The 15,491-nt window shown below is 37.4% G+C and overlaps 1 protein-coding gene across 1 annotated transcript in view; it reads right to left on the minus strand.

Annotated features, from left to right (window-relative positions):
* The window catches only part of HOOK1 (hook microtubule tethering protein 1), a 66,786-nt gene extending 51,636 nt beyond the window's left edge, over positions 1 to 15,150 (minus strand). The window contains exons 1-5 of the mRNA XM_046021672.1: positions 14,857 to 15,150; positions 8,074 to 8,159; positions 5,415 to 5,487; positions 2,333 to 2,383; positions 793 to 925 (exon numbers count right to left, since the gene is read on the minus strand). Of these exons, the coding sequence (XP_045877628.1) occupies positions 793 to 925; positions 2,333 to 2,383; positions 5,415 to 5,487; positions 8,074 to 8,159; positions 14,857 to 14,919 (406 nt within the window). The 5' untranslated portion in view covers positions 14,920 to 15,150. The remainder of the gene's footprint in view (positions 1 to 792; positions 926 to 2,332; positions 2,384 to 5,414; positions 5,488 to 8,073; positions 8,160 to 14,856) is intronic.
* Between the last annotated feature and the right edge of the window lie 341 nt (positions 15,151 to 15,491).

A 15,491-nucleotide genomic window follows, 5' to 3' on the forward strand; every position in this document is an offset into this window, starting at 1 on the left:
TAAGACTGAATTTGTCTTCTAAGGTCCTGGTTTAAAGTACTATACAAACTTAAGTACCCAACATATTCTTATAAAGGTGATGTACTAAGACCAGGTTTGGACGAATCATACAAAAAACATCAGCATCAAAAACCTCACCACCCAGCCTGATGTAAGGCCTGAGGGAAGTAAATTGGTCTGAGGGAAGTAAATTGGTCTGTTCAGGTCATCACTTCACTACATCCAACCAAAAATGATCTTTTGTACTCATTAGGATATGGATCATACCATTTGTATCTACCAATATAATATACCGATTCCATTTATGTCATCAGACTGCTTAACTGGATGACACACTAGACAGGCATTCTTCTGAAAAGAGCAGAGTATCACTTGAAGAAGCCTGGATTATAATTTAGTATCTGCATATTTATTTATAAAAATCTGAATCAACCTAAGCTTCTTACATGTGAAACAGAAAAATCTATCAGATAAATACTGAATATTTATCTGATAGATAGAATATCCACTAAGTCCTAAGCACTGAATATACAAATTAAATTAATTAAACTAAAACACATTTAATTTGGTCACTGACTAAATCTCAGAATCCAGGTACTAACAGAATACTCAAGATTTGTAGCTTTTTAACGGTAGAACTGGGCTAGGCTTAAGATCTCCTGGGTTACATTTCCAGGTGCTCTGTGATAAGATACAATAGAAAATTATTGAGCTACTTTCTATAATAATGTACGTTGTTTCTAAAAAGCAAACTTCCCCAAATTAACTTTGAATTGATTGAAATTCACTTACCTTGCTTCTTTTCACAATTGACTGCACAACCTAAAATAAGCTGGAGCAATCTCCCAAGCTCCACAGAATCTGAACATTCAGTTATTTGGTTTAAATCAGGGATAAGTTCTTCAGAAATCTGCTGCCCCAAAAACTGCAGTATTGAGACAATAAATTAGATCACTCATTTCTGTAAATTACAAATAATTTATTACATTTAATTATTACAAGGAAAACAAATTAAAAATAGGATCATGAGGGGCGCCTGGGTGGCTCAGTGGGTTAAAGCCTCTGCCTTCGGCTCGGGTCATGATCCCAGGGTCCTGGGATCGAGCCCCACATCGGGCTCTCTGCTCAGCGGGGAGCCTGCTTCCCTCTCTCTCTCTGCCTGCCTCTCTGCCTACTTGTGATCTGTCTGTCAGATAAATAAATAAAATATTAAAAAAAAAATAGGATCATGAAATGGCTCAGATAAATTAACAAATTGATAAATACATAATTATTGACTAAAACCAGTTGGCAAAGCTCAAGCAGCATCCCAGAATTTTGAGTAACCAACCAACAGCAACTAAAATGATTTTACATCCAATATCCTTTGATCCCACCATCAGAGGGATTAAGAAAGCCCTAGACTGATCTTTTATGACAAAACTTAGGCCTTTCCACAAATAAGCAGATTTATGTTAAGCTGAAAGATAAGCATATTTTGATGCATGCCTGATTAATAGAAAACCACAATATAAACCATCACACTTGCAAATGAACAGCAAAAACAGCAAATCTAACTGGATTAATCTTTCCTGGCTTTATCTTTCCTTTTTTTTTTTTTTTAAGATCATTAAAAAGTTTTCTTGACATTAAAAAAGCTCTAAAATGAGTTTGAGGCATTAATAGGTTGAAAAATTTCAGTCTTAAAATTACTGGAAAAAATTACGAGTATAAATATGTGACAACTTTAAAAAATAGAAACCAGGTCTTTTGATGGCAAAAGCAAACCAAAAGTTTTCAAACATAAGCAATAAGCTTTCTTATATCAAATAATCCTACTGGAGAACTTGTTATGGTACTGAATAAGAAAAAAAACCTACTTGAATAGTACTATCTGAAGTGACACTAATACTACTTTCATTTTGCCTTTTTCCTAATTTATTTGCACAAAAGCATAATTTCATAGTATACTTTTGCTGCTGTTTGCATTGAGAAGAAATGTCAAAATAATACTTTACATAGGAAAAACTTCAATTTAATTATAAAGTCTACTTTATAGCATTGCATAAAATCAAATCATTTAGAAATGAAGGCAATTCTCTTGGAGAAAATTACAAATATCAAGAGTATTAATATAGAAGCAACATTATTTTACAAATCAATACACTATGTTTAAGCCTGTTCATGTTCACAAAATTTGAGTGTTCTGAAAGTAGCAAAAAAACAATATATTCTAATTATGAATTACATTTTAGTAAGATGTTATAAACAAAAATCCAGGTTATTTTATTTGGTGTCAATATAAATACCATATAGCATTTTGTATTTAAACAAAGTCAGATGTTTTTCATACCTCACTGTAATAACTCATAATTCCTTGAAGCACCTTCTTTAAATTACTAGCCTAATGGGGAAAAAAGAGTAAGAATCCAATAAATTATTTCAAATTAATAATGAAAGAAAATTTATGCCAAGGTGAAAGACAATAGAAACTCTGGCCTCATAAAAATGACAACAAGCATATGATATTTTTAAACATGAAATCTTTGGTCAAAGTTTGATTAAAAGTGTCTTCACGTTTCTGTAGGTTAACCAGAGTGGTTCTACATAAAGTGAGCTGCAGTGGAATACCAACTTTAAAGATTTAGCTATGAGCATGTCCATCTCCAAGTCACAAGTGAGTAACAGGGTTTCTACTCATTCTTTTGACACAAACAACAGACAACAGGACAAAATGCAAGGAACAATGTTTTCCAAGCTTTACCCAATAGACAGTATGCAACTCTAATTTCTGAGAGAAGAAAAACAAAAAAGATGAGCCCAACTCTAGTCCAAGATTTCTCTCGGGAGGCAATTTTCATTCTATGAAATAAAGTGGTAGAAACTAAACAAAGCCTGATGTTCTCACTGAGTTGAGGAGACAGACATCAGAAGTTCAGGAAGGTCAAGGGAGTTAGAATTTGCAGGGCAGACAAATAAAGAGGTAAGCACTATGGAGAGAAAATGCTTCAGAAATCTGCAGAGTGGTTTGTCACTTTCCGCTGAATACCAGTTCGCATGTGCAGGGGTGAAACTCATTGAGATTAAACAAAAATAATTTCACTTTTTTTTTCATTCTTTTTTTCCCAGTCAAGAATAACTCCCAAGGAAAAAACGATCCAAGGAAATTTAAGTGGAACAATTCCCAGAGATTACACAGGGCCACAAACATTGAAATTCCCACCAGTCAGAGTAAAGAGACTATCTGCATGGACAAGCCCTCATTAAACACCCAGAAAGGTCACACCCTGGTAATTGGTCTAATCTAGTCCTAGAGGAAAAATAAATCTAAATCTGTCTCCTAACCCTCAAAGCTTTGGAAGGATCAAACCAATTCACCAAGTATCTTAACTGCCTGCAATAAAAAAGTCCACCATTCTTTAAGGAAAACACAAAATCCAGTGCTCAACAATGAAATTCATACTGTCTAGCACCCAATAAAAAACTACTACATATGTGAAGAAACAGGAAAATGTGGATCATAAGGAGAAAACCCAGTCAACAGAAATGTGCCAAGAAATGAGAGATGAAAGAATAAGAAGACAATAATGTTAAAACTGCTATCTTCAAAATGTTCATGGATTTAAATGAAAACAGGAATATAAGAAGAGAAATGGAAGATTCTCTTTTTTTCTTAAAGAAAAAAATAGAGATGGTCTCTAGATTAAAAAAAGGAAGACTCAACTGTTAGGCATCTACACGAAAGACCTAATATAAAGACAGATTAAAAGAATTTAAAAAAAGATACACTAAAGCAAAAAATAATAAAATTTAATTTTAATTATCAATTTAATATGTGACAAATTAGACTTCAGAACAAAGATTGCCAGGGATAACAAAAGGCCTTTCATAATGACAGATTCATTCATCAAGAAGACATTTAAAAATTAATGTATATAAACTTAACAACAGAGATTCAAGTTAGATGATTTAAAAGTTAGCAGAACTGAAAGGAGAAATCAACAACTCCATAATCATTGTTAGAGATTTAAGGACTCCTCTTCCATAACTGATAGAATAATCAGCCAGAAAAATCAATAAAGATATAAAAGATGCAATAGTACTAACAATACATTTAACATAATCCATCTGCAGAATACATGTTGTTTTCAGGTACACACAGAACAGTACCCAGACAGACCATATGTTATGTCATAAAATAAGTCTCAATAAATGTAAAAGAATTTCTCAATATAGAGTTATGTTCTCAAACAAAAATTGAATTAAATTAAAAATAAATAAATACAAGAAAAGTACCTTAAAAATCCTCAAATATTTACAATTTGAAATACCTACGTCTAATCTACCTGTGGGTCAAAAGAAACCCCATGGGAAATAACTTTGAACTGAATGAAAACAGAAACACAGTATGTCAAAATGTGTGGGATGCGTAAGGCAATGTTTAATATTAGGAAAATAAAAGACTAAAACTTATTTCATTTCCCACTTTAAGACACAAGAAAAAGAAAGAGAATATGTAAGTAGAAGAAAGGAAATAATACAGAGAGGAAATCTATGGAATAGAAAACAGAAGCTAGTTCTTAAAAAGAAACCAAATAAACTTGAAAAATGTCAAGCCAAACTTATCAAGAAAAAAAAAAAAGGCAAGACATGAATTGCCAACATCAGTAGAGAAAGAGGATGCATCACTAAAGATCACAGTCATTAACATATATTATTAGCAAAATAGTTAAGAACAACTATATGTCAACAAATTGGATAACCTAAATGAAACACACAAATGCCCTACAAGACACAACAAAACTGACCAAAGAAGAAATGGAAAATCCATCTGGTAGTTTCTTAGAAGGTTAAATATGTACCTATATGATGGGACACAATCACATTCAGGAATTTACTCAAGAAAAATTAGATATATGTCCTTGCAATTATACCCAAAGTAGGTAAACACAGAAACAATTCCAATATCCATCAGTAGGTGAATGGGTAGGTGAATTGTGGTGTATCGATGTACTGAAACACTACTCGGGGTGGTGGGGGGAAGGAAAGAACTCCTAACACAGGCAACATGGATGAGTCTCAAAAACATCAGTGAGTGAAAAATGCCAGACACAAAGAGTAACAAAAAATATATAATGTCTGATTCCATTTACATGGAACTCTAGAAATCTATAGTGACAGAAAGCAGATCCACGGGCCAAGCGAGGAGTGGGGATTAACTGGGAAGATGCATATAAGTGCATGTTTTGGGTTAATGGAAATGTTCCACATCTAATTATAATGGTAGTTACATAGGAATATACATGTGTCACAACTCAAACTGTACACAATAAAATGCACCCTTAGGTTAATTTTTTTAAAAGATTTAATTGATCTTAGTGTTAATTTTAAAATCACTGTTTGGATTAAGTGCTTCTACTACTTATTCTGCATACCTTTATTCTCCAGTTGTCACCAATATCCTCTTTAATTCGGCTTAACCAAGATTCATTGAACCAAGCTACATCACTGAAACAAAAATACAAAAGGAAAACATTAAAATGTTTTTGTTACACAGAAACTACCAAATTCAATAAATATTATGTTAGAACAATATTTTATGTCCTAAAGCCTCCCCTTAATAAGAATAGTAAATATTATTTAAATGAATCCACTGAATTTTTAGTGATGCCTAAGGATTTCTTTTGTAATTTCTCATAATAAATTACTTAATTCATTAACATTTTCAATTTAATAAACATTTACTAAGTAGGTCATATTAGATACTCTGGTGGCAGGCAGATGTAAAAGTCCCAATCCTAAAGGGGGAAAAAAAGAAAAAAACTGACATTTTTAATGTGCCTACTCTGTATCAAGCACTATGCTTGCTGTTTTTCCATAGTGCAACATTTCAATATCATAGAAGGAGCAAAGGGTTGATTATGATTATCCTCAATCTTACTCTTCAGGGAACAAGATGAGAAAAGATAAGTGATTTTCCTGAAGTGATACTAGTACATGGCGAAGTCCAAAATAAATTTATTTGATTGTAATTGAGTAGAATAAGTGTAATGAGAAATCTACAAGGACAAATTTAGTTTTAAACTGGTAAAGTTAAGTCATATTAATATGGAATGGCAAGACAAAGAATTGCTATATCGATTTCTTAGGTTTTAAAGAATAACATTTGGCTATAGTGAACTGTGTTAATAGATCATACATATTCTAAACAAAAATTTGGATGTTTGATCTGCATAAGCAATTGAGCAAGATTAATATGAAGATGAATAATTTACTACATGACTCTTAGGGAAACAGCTATCAGAGTGAAAGAAAAAAGAGCACAAAAACTATACTCAACGGAGAATGTGAGAAATGCTGTAAGAGAATGTGAAAAATGCTGTGAGGGTTAAACAAACACTATAAACTAACAGAATAATAGTACTAGCCAAGGTCTTCAAAGTCTCATCTAAATTTTTACTTTACATATAAGTCAAGAAAAGTAAGAGACAAAATTAAAGGGATTCTTTTCCAATGCTTTAAGAATGTAAAGTTGGAACTAGAACACAGTTCTTAGCCTTTCAGAAATCATTCTGCCTCAGATGCTCTAATACAGAGGACAGCACTTCCTGCGGGGTAACCAAAATGGGTTCAAATGGGGTAACCAAAAATGTCTTCACCATTTCTAATTGATCTATGTGGAATCTGTACCTATTCTCTTTAGATCGAATTAATGTTAACTATGTTAGACCTTTCCCAGATGCTAGTTCTACAATTACCATAATAATTTGGCTAAATGTATAAATGTTATATTTCTAATCAAGTATTTGCCTAAAAAGTCTGATCCATTTAGTAATGAGTCAAAATGGTATCAAAGCAAATTCACTTTCTTTTGACACCAGATAAGTAAAATAGGTAAGTAACCCAGTTGTGATGGTTACTTTTATGTATCAACTTGGCTAGGCCATTTTTTGCTCAAACATGCTTGGATGTGGCTATGAAAATTTTTTTTTTCCATTTTATTTATTTTTTCAGCGTAACAGTATTCATTCTTTTTGCACAACACCCAGTGTTCCATGCAAAACGTGCCCTCCCCATTACCCACCACCTGTGACCCCAACCTCCCACCCCTGACCCTTCAAAACCCTCAGGTTGCCCCAACCTCCCACCCCTGACCCTTCAAAACCCTCAGGTTGTTTTTCAGAGTCCATAGTCTCTTATGGTTCGCCTCCCCTCCCCAATGTCCATAGCCCGCTCCCCCTCTCCCAATATGAAAATATTTTTTAGATAAGATTATCATTCAAAACAATTAAATAAACAATCTCTGGCTAAAAAACAAGGCAGAGGTAGAAATCTGGTCTCATTGAAGGATTATTATAAAAGTAAGCAAGTACAAAATCAATATGACTATCAATTAAGAAATTGGCTCCATTTGTTCCTACTAGGTGTAGAGCTCATATTGCAGATGTTATAATCGTAATCATAATCCTTGCACAATGTTTGCCAAAAATTGGGAAATAATGGACTTAAGAGCTTTTGATACTACATAATTATACCTAATGAGCCTAACCCAAACAGAATTATTAGTTAAGATTCCTCAATATTTGTGACTTCAAATTTCTTTTATACCTCATTTTATTATTGGTAGAGTTAGAGAAGTTCTACTTGTAATTCAAGTATAGATTTTAAAATTTAATATTTTCCAAATCCAGTATTTATATCTCAGTTATCTCTAAAATAATAATCTTCACGCACTGATAGCTTCCAATAACAGTAACACAACTGGAAAAAAATTAAAAGCAATTATACCATTCATTTAAACTATTTTCCAGTTATTATAACATGTGCTGTGAACAGACCAAGTTTAAAATTAAAATCTCTTAAATAGACAAGAATCCTGTTTGCTCACTGAGTTAAGATGGATCTCTGTGAATAAGCAAGCAATAATCAGGTGGTAAACTGTTTTGTTCCCCAGATCCAGTAGTGCATTGGTACCATATGGCTGTCAGGACTTTGTAGGATACAGTTTCAGTGACTTTTAGAATGTGAGTCTAAGCTTTCTTCCTTGGTATTGGGTTTGTAATTCTTTCAGAATCAGTCTAGACCACCACTTACATTTGATGAAGAACTTGTGCCATGGCAACTCCATTAGTCAGCTGTTTGACATCTTGACAAGGTGCAGCAGTATTGAATGTCTGCAGCTAAGATGACATAGAGCAAATTACTTCACTGCCTCTTTATACTTACAGGGTAGTGTTACCAGCCCTCCCAAACATATATGTACATAAGTGAACATGACCGAGCTAAAAATTCTCCTGTATTGTTTAAATTCTGATTGTGCCTAACAAATGAAACTATATTAATGTTTCTATGGCTATGTAGTATTTTTATAAAAATAACCACTTAACAATTCATAAAATCATGAATAATCATACCTAAAATAGTTAAATACATTGATGCAGTATATGAAGTATTCCAGAATTTCTGAAAGCTGCATGTAATGCTCTTAAGACAGACAGCACTGTGTTCATTTTTAGGAGAATAACATCAAAAGAGCTTTAGGAAAACCTATTATTTCAAATTAAAACCACTCACATCATGTGGTAGGACAACAAAGGCTAGAAATGTCAAGTCTAAAACTACTTAATTGACCACTGAGCTCTGAAAGAAGGCAGGGCCTTAGCCTGCCATCCAACAATTAGTCTCACGGCATGAATGGTCCAGAGCCCACCCATCACATCAAGTTGTTTCTATCTACTTCAGCTTTAGATACCACTCTTTTCGAATCTCTGTTTGTTAAACACTCATGTACATACTAAAAAGAGAAGTGGGGTGCCTGGGTGGCACAGTCGGTTAGGTGTATGACTCTTGGTTTTGGCTCAGGTCGTGATCTCTGGGTCGTAAGATCAAGCCCTGTATTAGGCTCCACACTCAGTGCAGTATCTGCTTATGACTCTCTCTCCCTCTCCTTCTGCCCTTTCCCTCTCAAATAAATAAATCTTTAGAGAGAGAGAGAGAGAGAGAGAAAGCAATAACAAATACAAGATAGAAGAATTTTTCTAATAAGCAAATACAAGACAGAAGAACTTCTGAAAAGCAAATTACAACAGAGCTACAATGGTTCATATACTTTCTAGAAATCTCACCTGAACCCATAATGATCTTAAATAAATACATTATGACTCTCTTTTCCTATACACATTCATCTCCTTTATTATTCAATCATTATTTAGTTCACCACTTAACTATCTTAATCTAATACAATTCTCTCCCCATGATTCGCATTTAGTGATTGTTTGAGATTCTATAAATTTATCTCCATTATCCTATTACAACATGAAAGGATGACACAGACTAATAAATCTAGACACAGTTACTTTCAAAGTAGACACACAAAGTTTACTGAGCTCCTACTCTTGTGGGCACTATAATATATGATGGGGTTACAAAGGAAAATCACCAGTTTTCTACCCTCAAGCAGTTTCAGTCAGGAGTTGAGAGGAGAAAAAGACATAAATTATTTCTAGAAAATGCCATTCCCAGTCTCATGACACAGTATGCACAAATTGTTCTGAAATAGATGGGGGTTAACTAATTTAATTAGGGTTGTATTTAGGAAAGACTTTTTAGGGATGATGCCTGAACAGAAGGTCTTGAGTAAAGAAAGGGCCAAGACAAGGAAGCTTCGGGAAATAGAAACACTGTAAGAGTGCAAATACATGAAAAGAAATGGTATTGTTAGGCAACATACAGTTTGGTATTACTGGATTTCCAGTGCAAAGAGGAAAGAGAAGGGATGACAAACAAGGAGGGGTAAGAAAACAGACATGGGTCAGGACTCTGGAGGGCTATGACAAGCCTGGGCTTACCCTTGATGGTATCATCCTTATAATAGGAAAGAGAATAGTTTCTACCTCAAAATATGGTAGTGAGAATTAAATGAATTAGCAAACAAATCAAACTTAGATCAGCACCTGGCATATGGAGCAAGCTCAACAGCTGTTAGCAATTAACTATGATTCAGGGTTTCTCAAAGTTTGGAGTCGAAGAACAATACGTATGAGAATCCCTAGACATATTAAGTCAGAAAATCCCTAAGTGATTCTTGTGCACGCCGGTTTTTTAGAACCGTCACTCTGGGTGATGATGAATCACTAAAGAGTAGTAAGGAAGGCAGTGACACCTTTAGCATATTTTGAATAGCAGCAATAGTGACACAGAGAAAGGAAGGGAGTAATTTTACACCTGAGTCTGACAGAAGGTTCCTGCAGTGGTCTTGTTGATAAAATGGATGGCTTAAGAGATAATTAAGGTAAAGCTAACGAAAAGGACAGAATGAATTAATGGAATTTAAAATATAAAATAACCAGGATTTTGAAATGGATGTACAGGGAAGAAAACTCCAGGGGATCTTTAAAAAGACGACAATCACATATTTTCAGGTAAACTGTGGCTCCTACTTTTCCACTCTTCCAACTGACACTTTGCTTCACTGACTTTTTACAAAATGGATATTAGTTATCTAAAAAGGATGATTTTAGAAGCACAGAATATTAAGCAAAGTAGAAAAGAAATATGTAAAAATGTACATATACTAAGTAGTTGTCTTGTTGCCCACCATGTCAATTAAGATTAATTTTTCCTCCCTACAGACATAGAAATCAAAGTGTCTCTTGAAAGTTCTTTAACTGGTTGCAAAGTAAACTAGATAGCATAGATTATGAATTATTTGCCCAAATATAAAGGCTTTATAACTAAGAAGAGTGAATAAATTAAAAAGTTTGGTATGGGTAAGGAGGCCAAAACAGAGGGCAAAGGAAAAACATCTCCTTTTACAATATTCTTCGTAGAAGTGAAGAAGCCAAAGTCTTTTTAGTGAGTGGCCCAAAAGGGACAGACAGAGCTTCCTCAGTAACCACAGTGTTCTGGCAAATAACCATCTTAGTTTCTTCTTTATCTATAAATAAAGCAAATAATCAGAACTGTGGAAATGTTGTTCTTGAATTGCTTCAATGTAAATGTCACCAAAATCAAGGGGAAAGGGGGGATTTTCCACAACTGACAGCCAGTGAAAATTGAACTTTGGGTCAGCTCTATTCTCATATTCCCTTCCTCTACATGCTCATTTCAGAAAGAAGGTTATTGCTTTGAGTTTCATGGTTTTCATAAAAATGATTCAGCCTTCAATATTTTTGGTTCATCTGGGCATATATTTGGCATGAGTTTTTCTTTCACCTGCCTGTCAAAATCAAAGAAAACAAGAACTAAGAAAACCATTAAAACAAATATGGTTCAACTCTAATTTTATTGATGAAATCGAAGTCCAAAAATTTAAATTTCCAAAAGTCACTGAGCTGAGAGGCAGAATTAAATTTCTTCATATGAATACTTCGAACTCTCATATACTCCCTCTACCTTGTAAATGGTGCCCAAATTTATCCTTCAGTCCTAAGTTTTTTGCTAAGTAGCAGTATAACATTTTTAAGAATTATTTTAAGATGAGTTCCAAGTTATAAAATATAACTTAATTGCCAAAAGAGGCACCTCTTTCCTAACAGCTTTTCTTTATGACTTCTCAAATTGTTAATGTTGATTGTACTGTCCCAGAACACTGTCTGGTGCTGAAAGGACACAGTCCACTACCAACTCTCTTCTCATCTCCATGATTTAGCCCCATCATAACTTTTTAATCTTTTATTTCCTACTAGTTCCCCTCAACATGTACCATTACTCAGTATGGTAGGGAAGACATTAAGAGAAGAGAGAGATCATGATAAGACGTGTCTTCCACTACCTCTTTTGATCTACTACCAAAGGAGACCATTTACATTACTGCCAGGGGTTCTTCCCTATGTTTAGAAATTCGTTTCCCCTGATTTCTACTTGCTGAAATCCATCAATCCTCTATAATACAGTTAGAAGTTCACCCCAGGTATCTACGAGAACCTACTTAATGGTGAAATACTGGTCTTTGAGGTCAGGACCAAGACCAGGATATTGACCATCACCACTTTGATTCAATGTTGTATTGGAGATTCCAGCCAGTTCTTGTTCCTGGGGGCAGAGCAGAAAACGAGTCATACAAGGACTCTGACCCCAAGGAGCAAATAGGAGGACTTCAGAAACTGTTAAATATTATAGACACAAAGAAAGTGGGTAACAGGTTACAAAGGGATAGGAGCGTTGGGGGGCTGGGGGGAGGCAGGACAATCACTGTTAACTGATGAGGAAAGATGACAACAGATCCAAGAACTAAATGGTGAAAAGAAGCCAGCCACTAGAAGAACTAGAAAGAATATTCTAGGCAGAGGAAAGAAAGTTAAGAAAGACCTGATGTATTAAAAAACTACTTAATTTCCTCAAGAAATAGAAAGTCAGTGCAGCATAGTAGGCATGGCGAGGGTGGCATCAGGAGAGTTTGGAAAACTTGGGGAAGTGAAGTGACATCAACAATGCAGTGACTGGCAAAGACAAAATAAGATACCGAAGTTCACTGGGAATCACCTGGAGAGGTAAAGAGAAGCCAACAGACAGAAGAAACTAAGGCAGAATATCATTTCACAATGGAAGTAGCAAGTAAGATAAGGATAGTATATCATAGTTTGTCAAATCCAGGAGGTGAAGGCCTTAGAAAGAAGAAACTCACGTGCAGTGGGTTGAGGAGGGAATGACAGTTCAAGAAGGATAAGGGATGAGTATTAAAAAACTCAAATAATTAGACTGCACAGGGAAGGGGAAATACAGTGTGGTTTTAACAGGGAGTGATGGTTCTTTGTTCCTTCTCTTTAGATAAGGAAGATTTGAGTAAGCTTACGTGTAGAGAGGAAGGAACCAAAGGAGAGGAAGAAATTGTAAATACAGAAGGAGGATAAATGATAGAGCAACGTTTTAGAACAGGTAGAAGCGATGGGATCTAGAGCTAGAGCCAAAGATAAGGAGGAGGTCCTTTTCCTGAGAGGAGAAAAGTTGGGGGCTCAAACAGGGTACTGATAAAAGTTTGCAAAGAGAAACATGAGGGGGAACTGTGTGGTTGTTCTTAGTCTTTATATGGCTGGGCATGGTTATGCGAACAGGAAGACTTTACTGTAACAGCATTTGTAAAGGCAACAATGATGCACAATAATTCCACTTTCTCTGCAGTGTTTCAGCAGCCTGAGAACTGGAGAAGCAAATGACCTGTTACACTCTGTCATCTATACCAGTTTTGTAGTTTTGAAGGAATACTGCCTCTCATTGTAAAAGTGCACAGCTCTACCACTCCAGCAAAAAAAATAGAAACTTCTTTGATTATTCTCAGTATCTGTCTTCCTTAGTGCCCTGACCAAAGTAGGAATGCAGTAAATACTAGTTCAAAGAATAGAAACAGTCACATAACATTTTAAAATACTGCGATACAATTCAAGAAAATCCTATACTTCTCCACAACCTCATATAAGTCAATGACATCATAAAGACTAAGTTTACTATTTAAGTCAGATGTTTGAAGCAATAAAGTAACAGATTAGGATACACCCTTTAATTAGACAAAAACACATCATTAAAAGTAATGTTGCCTTATTTCATGAGTTTTAAAATACAGCATTTAAATCCCAATACTTATTTTAAATGAAAATACAGATGAACAGTTAGCTAATTGCTTTTAACTCAGAAACTCTATATACTTGTATTCCACTTATAACAAAAGCTATTTACCTCTACACTGTTTTTAATTACTCAAATTAGGAGATTGCTAGGGAATCTCATCAACCAATTACTACCTCCTGATCCAGTCTGTATACATTCCATTGTGTACACACTCCTCTACACACAAGTAAACAACTAGTTTGGGGATGGGTACCATCAAAAGCACCTTGCAGACACACCATTAAGCATCAGCCTTGCCCAATGAGGGTTATACACTACACCAGAATGCCAGCTCTCTTGATGGCTGAGCACCTCCAAAAGGTGAGACATTATTTAACTGAGGGGAACACTGGAGACAGATTCTGCCTTTCCAAACCTAAAACAAATTAATTAGAAATACTAAACACGCACAGGGGCACCTGGGTGGCTCAGTGGGTTAAGTGTCAAGGTCTTCATCTAAGTTCAAGCCTTCCTGGGCACAGAGTCCACTTAAACACACACACACACACACACACACACACACACACACACACACACACACACCTAAACACGCACAAAGTGCAAACGAAAATGCCAAGTCTCTTTCTTTAAAGAAAATGCTGTCCACTCAAGGGGGTTGGCAGCAAGTAAAGGGGAATATAAGCCCCTCACCCCCAACATATCTTTTCCTGTACACAGGAAATATGTGCAAATATGCCTTCTAAATGCCTTCTACAAAATCAGATGTCCTGGGATCCTGGAGGAGCTCTCATGATTCAGGAACCAAAACCACCTCTTGGCCACCTGCGTCCAAGCAGAGTAAAGTGGTTCGGGTGGGAGGGAAGTTTCGGAGGGGGCCTTCGCTCCCGAATGGCACAAAGATCCGTATAGGAAGGCTGTTCAGCAGACAGAAGGCAAGAGAGTCGGTGGCCCGGAGGGAGAAAATAGGGCGAGTAAAGGGGATGGACACTAGGCTCCAGCCACAGCTGTCAGAAGCACAATCAGGGGAGTAAGAGGAGCGTTCTCCGTCCCTACCTCCAGAGCTCCCTTTACCCCTCCCTCGTCTCCCACAAACATACACACACTCGAACATACACACACACACACACCTGCCTCGCGACCCGCAGGTGGCACTCTCGCGGTCAAGGGCGACAGGAGACGCGGAGGGCAATGAGCCGAGTCCTCGGCGCAGGTGGCGCGATTCACTCCTCCGGCTCACCTGTGGAGAACCGGGGGCCCCGGGCAACTCCCCTGGGCCCCTCGGCCCCCTCGGCCCCCTCGACCTCTCGTACTCACCCAGATGATAAGGCTGTCGCACAGCGGCAGCTCGGACTGCGAAAGCGGCTGCGTCTCTTCCATGGCCGGGGCCGCCGTCGACTACGCCGCTGACACCGACACCTCCCTCCTCCCCGCGCTCCGCTAGGAGCCGGCGTCGACGACCTGCGCGCCGGCCGGGAAAGCTCGGTAGCCAGGCCCAGCGCCCGCGCGGCTCACGCGCGGAGCCTCGCGCTGCCGACGTCGCCGGCGTAACCCCCTCCTCGCCACCGCCTCCGTCCCCGTCCCCGCTCCGCCCCGCTCCGCGGTTCGCCCCCTCCCGTGTCTGGCCAGACTGCGCGGCTCGGCACCTGAGCCCCGCCCCCTTCCGCCCCTCCCCGCCCCCGCCCTCCCCTCCCCACGCTCCCTCTCCTCCCCCACCTCCCGCCCACTCCCGCACACCTCTCCCCGCCGCACTGAGTGACCAGAGCGCGCACCAGTCACAAAGAAAGTAGGTGCCAGAGACGGGCGTGCGGGGCGGGAGGGGGCGGGAAGAGCGGGGATAGGTTGCGCAGGAGGGATTGCTGATTGGACGCACCCTCTTGGCTTTGACCAATCAATGTGAGACAAGACAGCCTCCGGGAGGGAGCGCGAGAGGGTGGGAAGGGGTTTGTGAC

This window comes from Meles meles, chromosome 1 (genome assembly GCF_922984935.1).
Source record: "Meles meles chromosome 1, mMelMel3.1 paternal haplotype, whole genome shotgun sequence".
Classification (NCBI taxonomy): Eukaryota; Metazoa; Chordata; class Mammalia; order Carnivora; family Mustelidae; genus Meles; species Meles meles.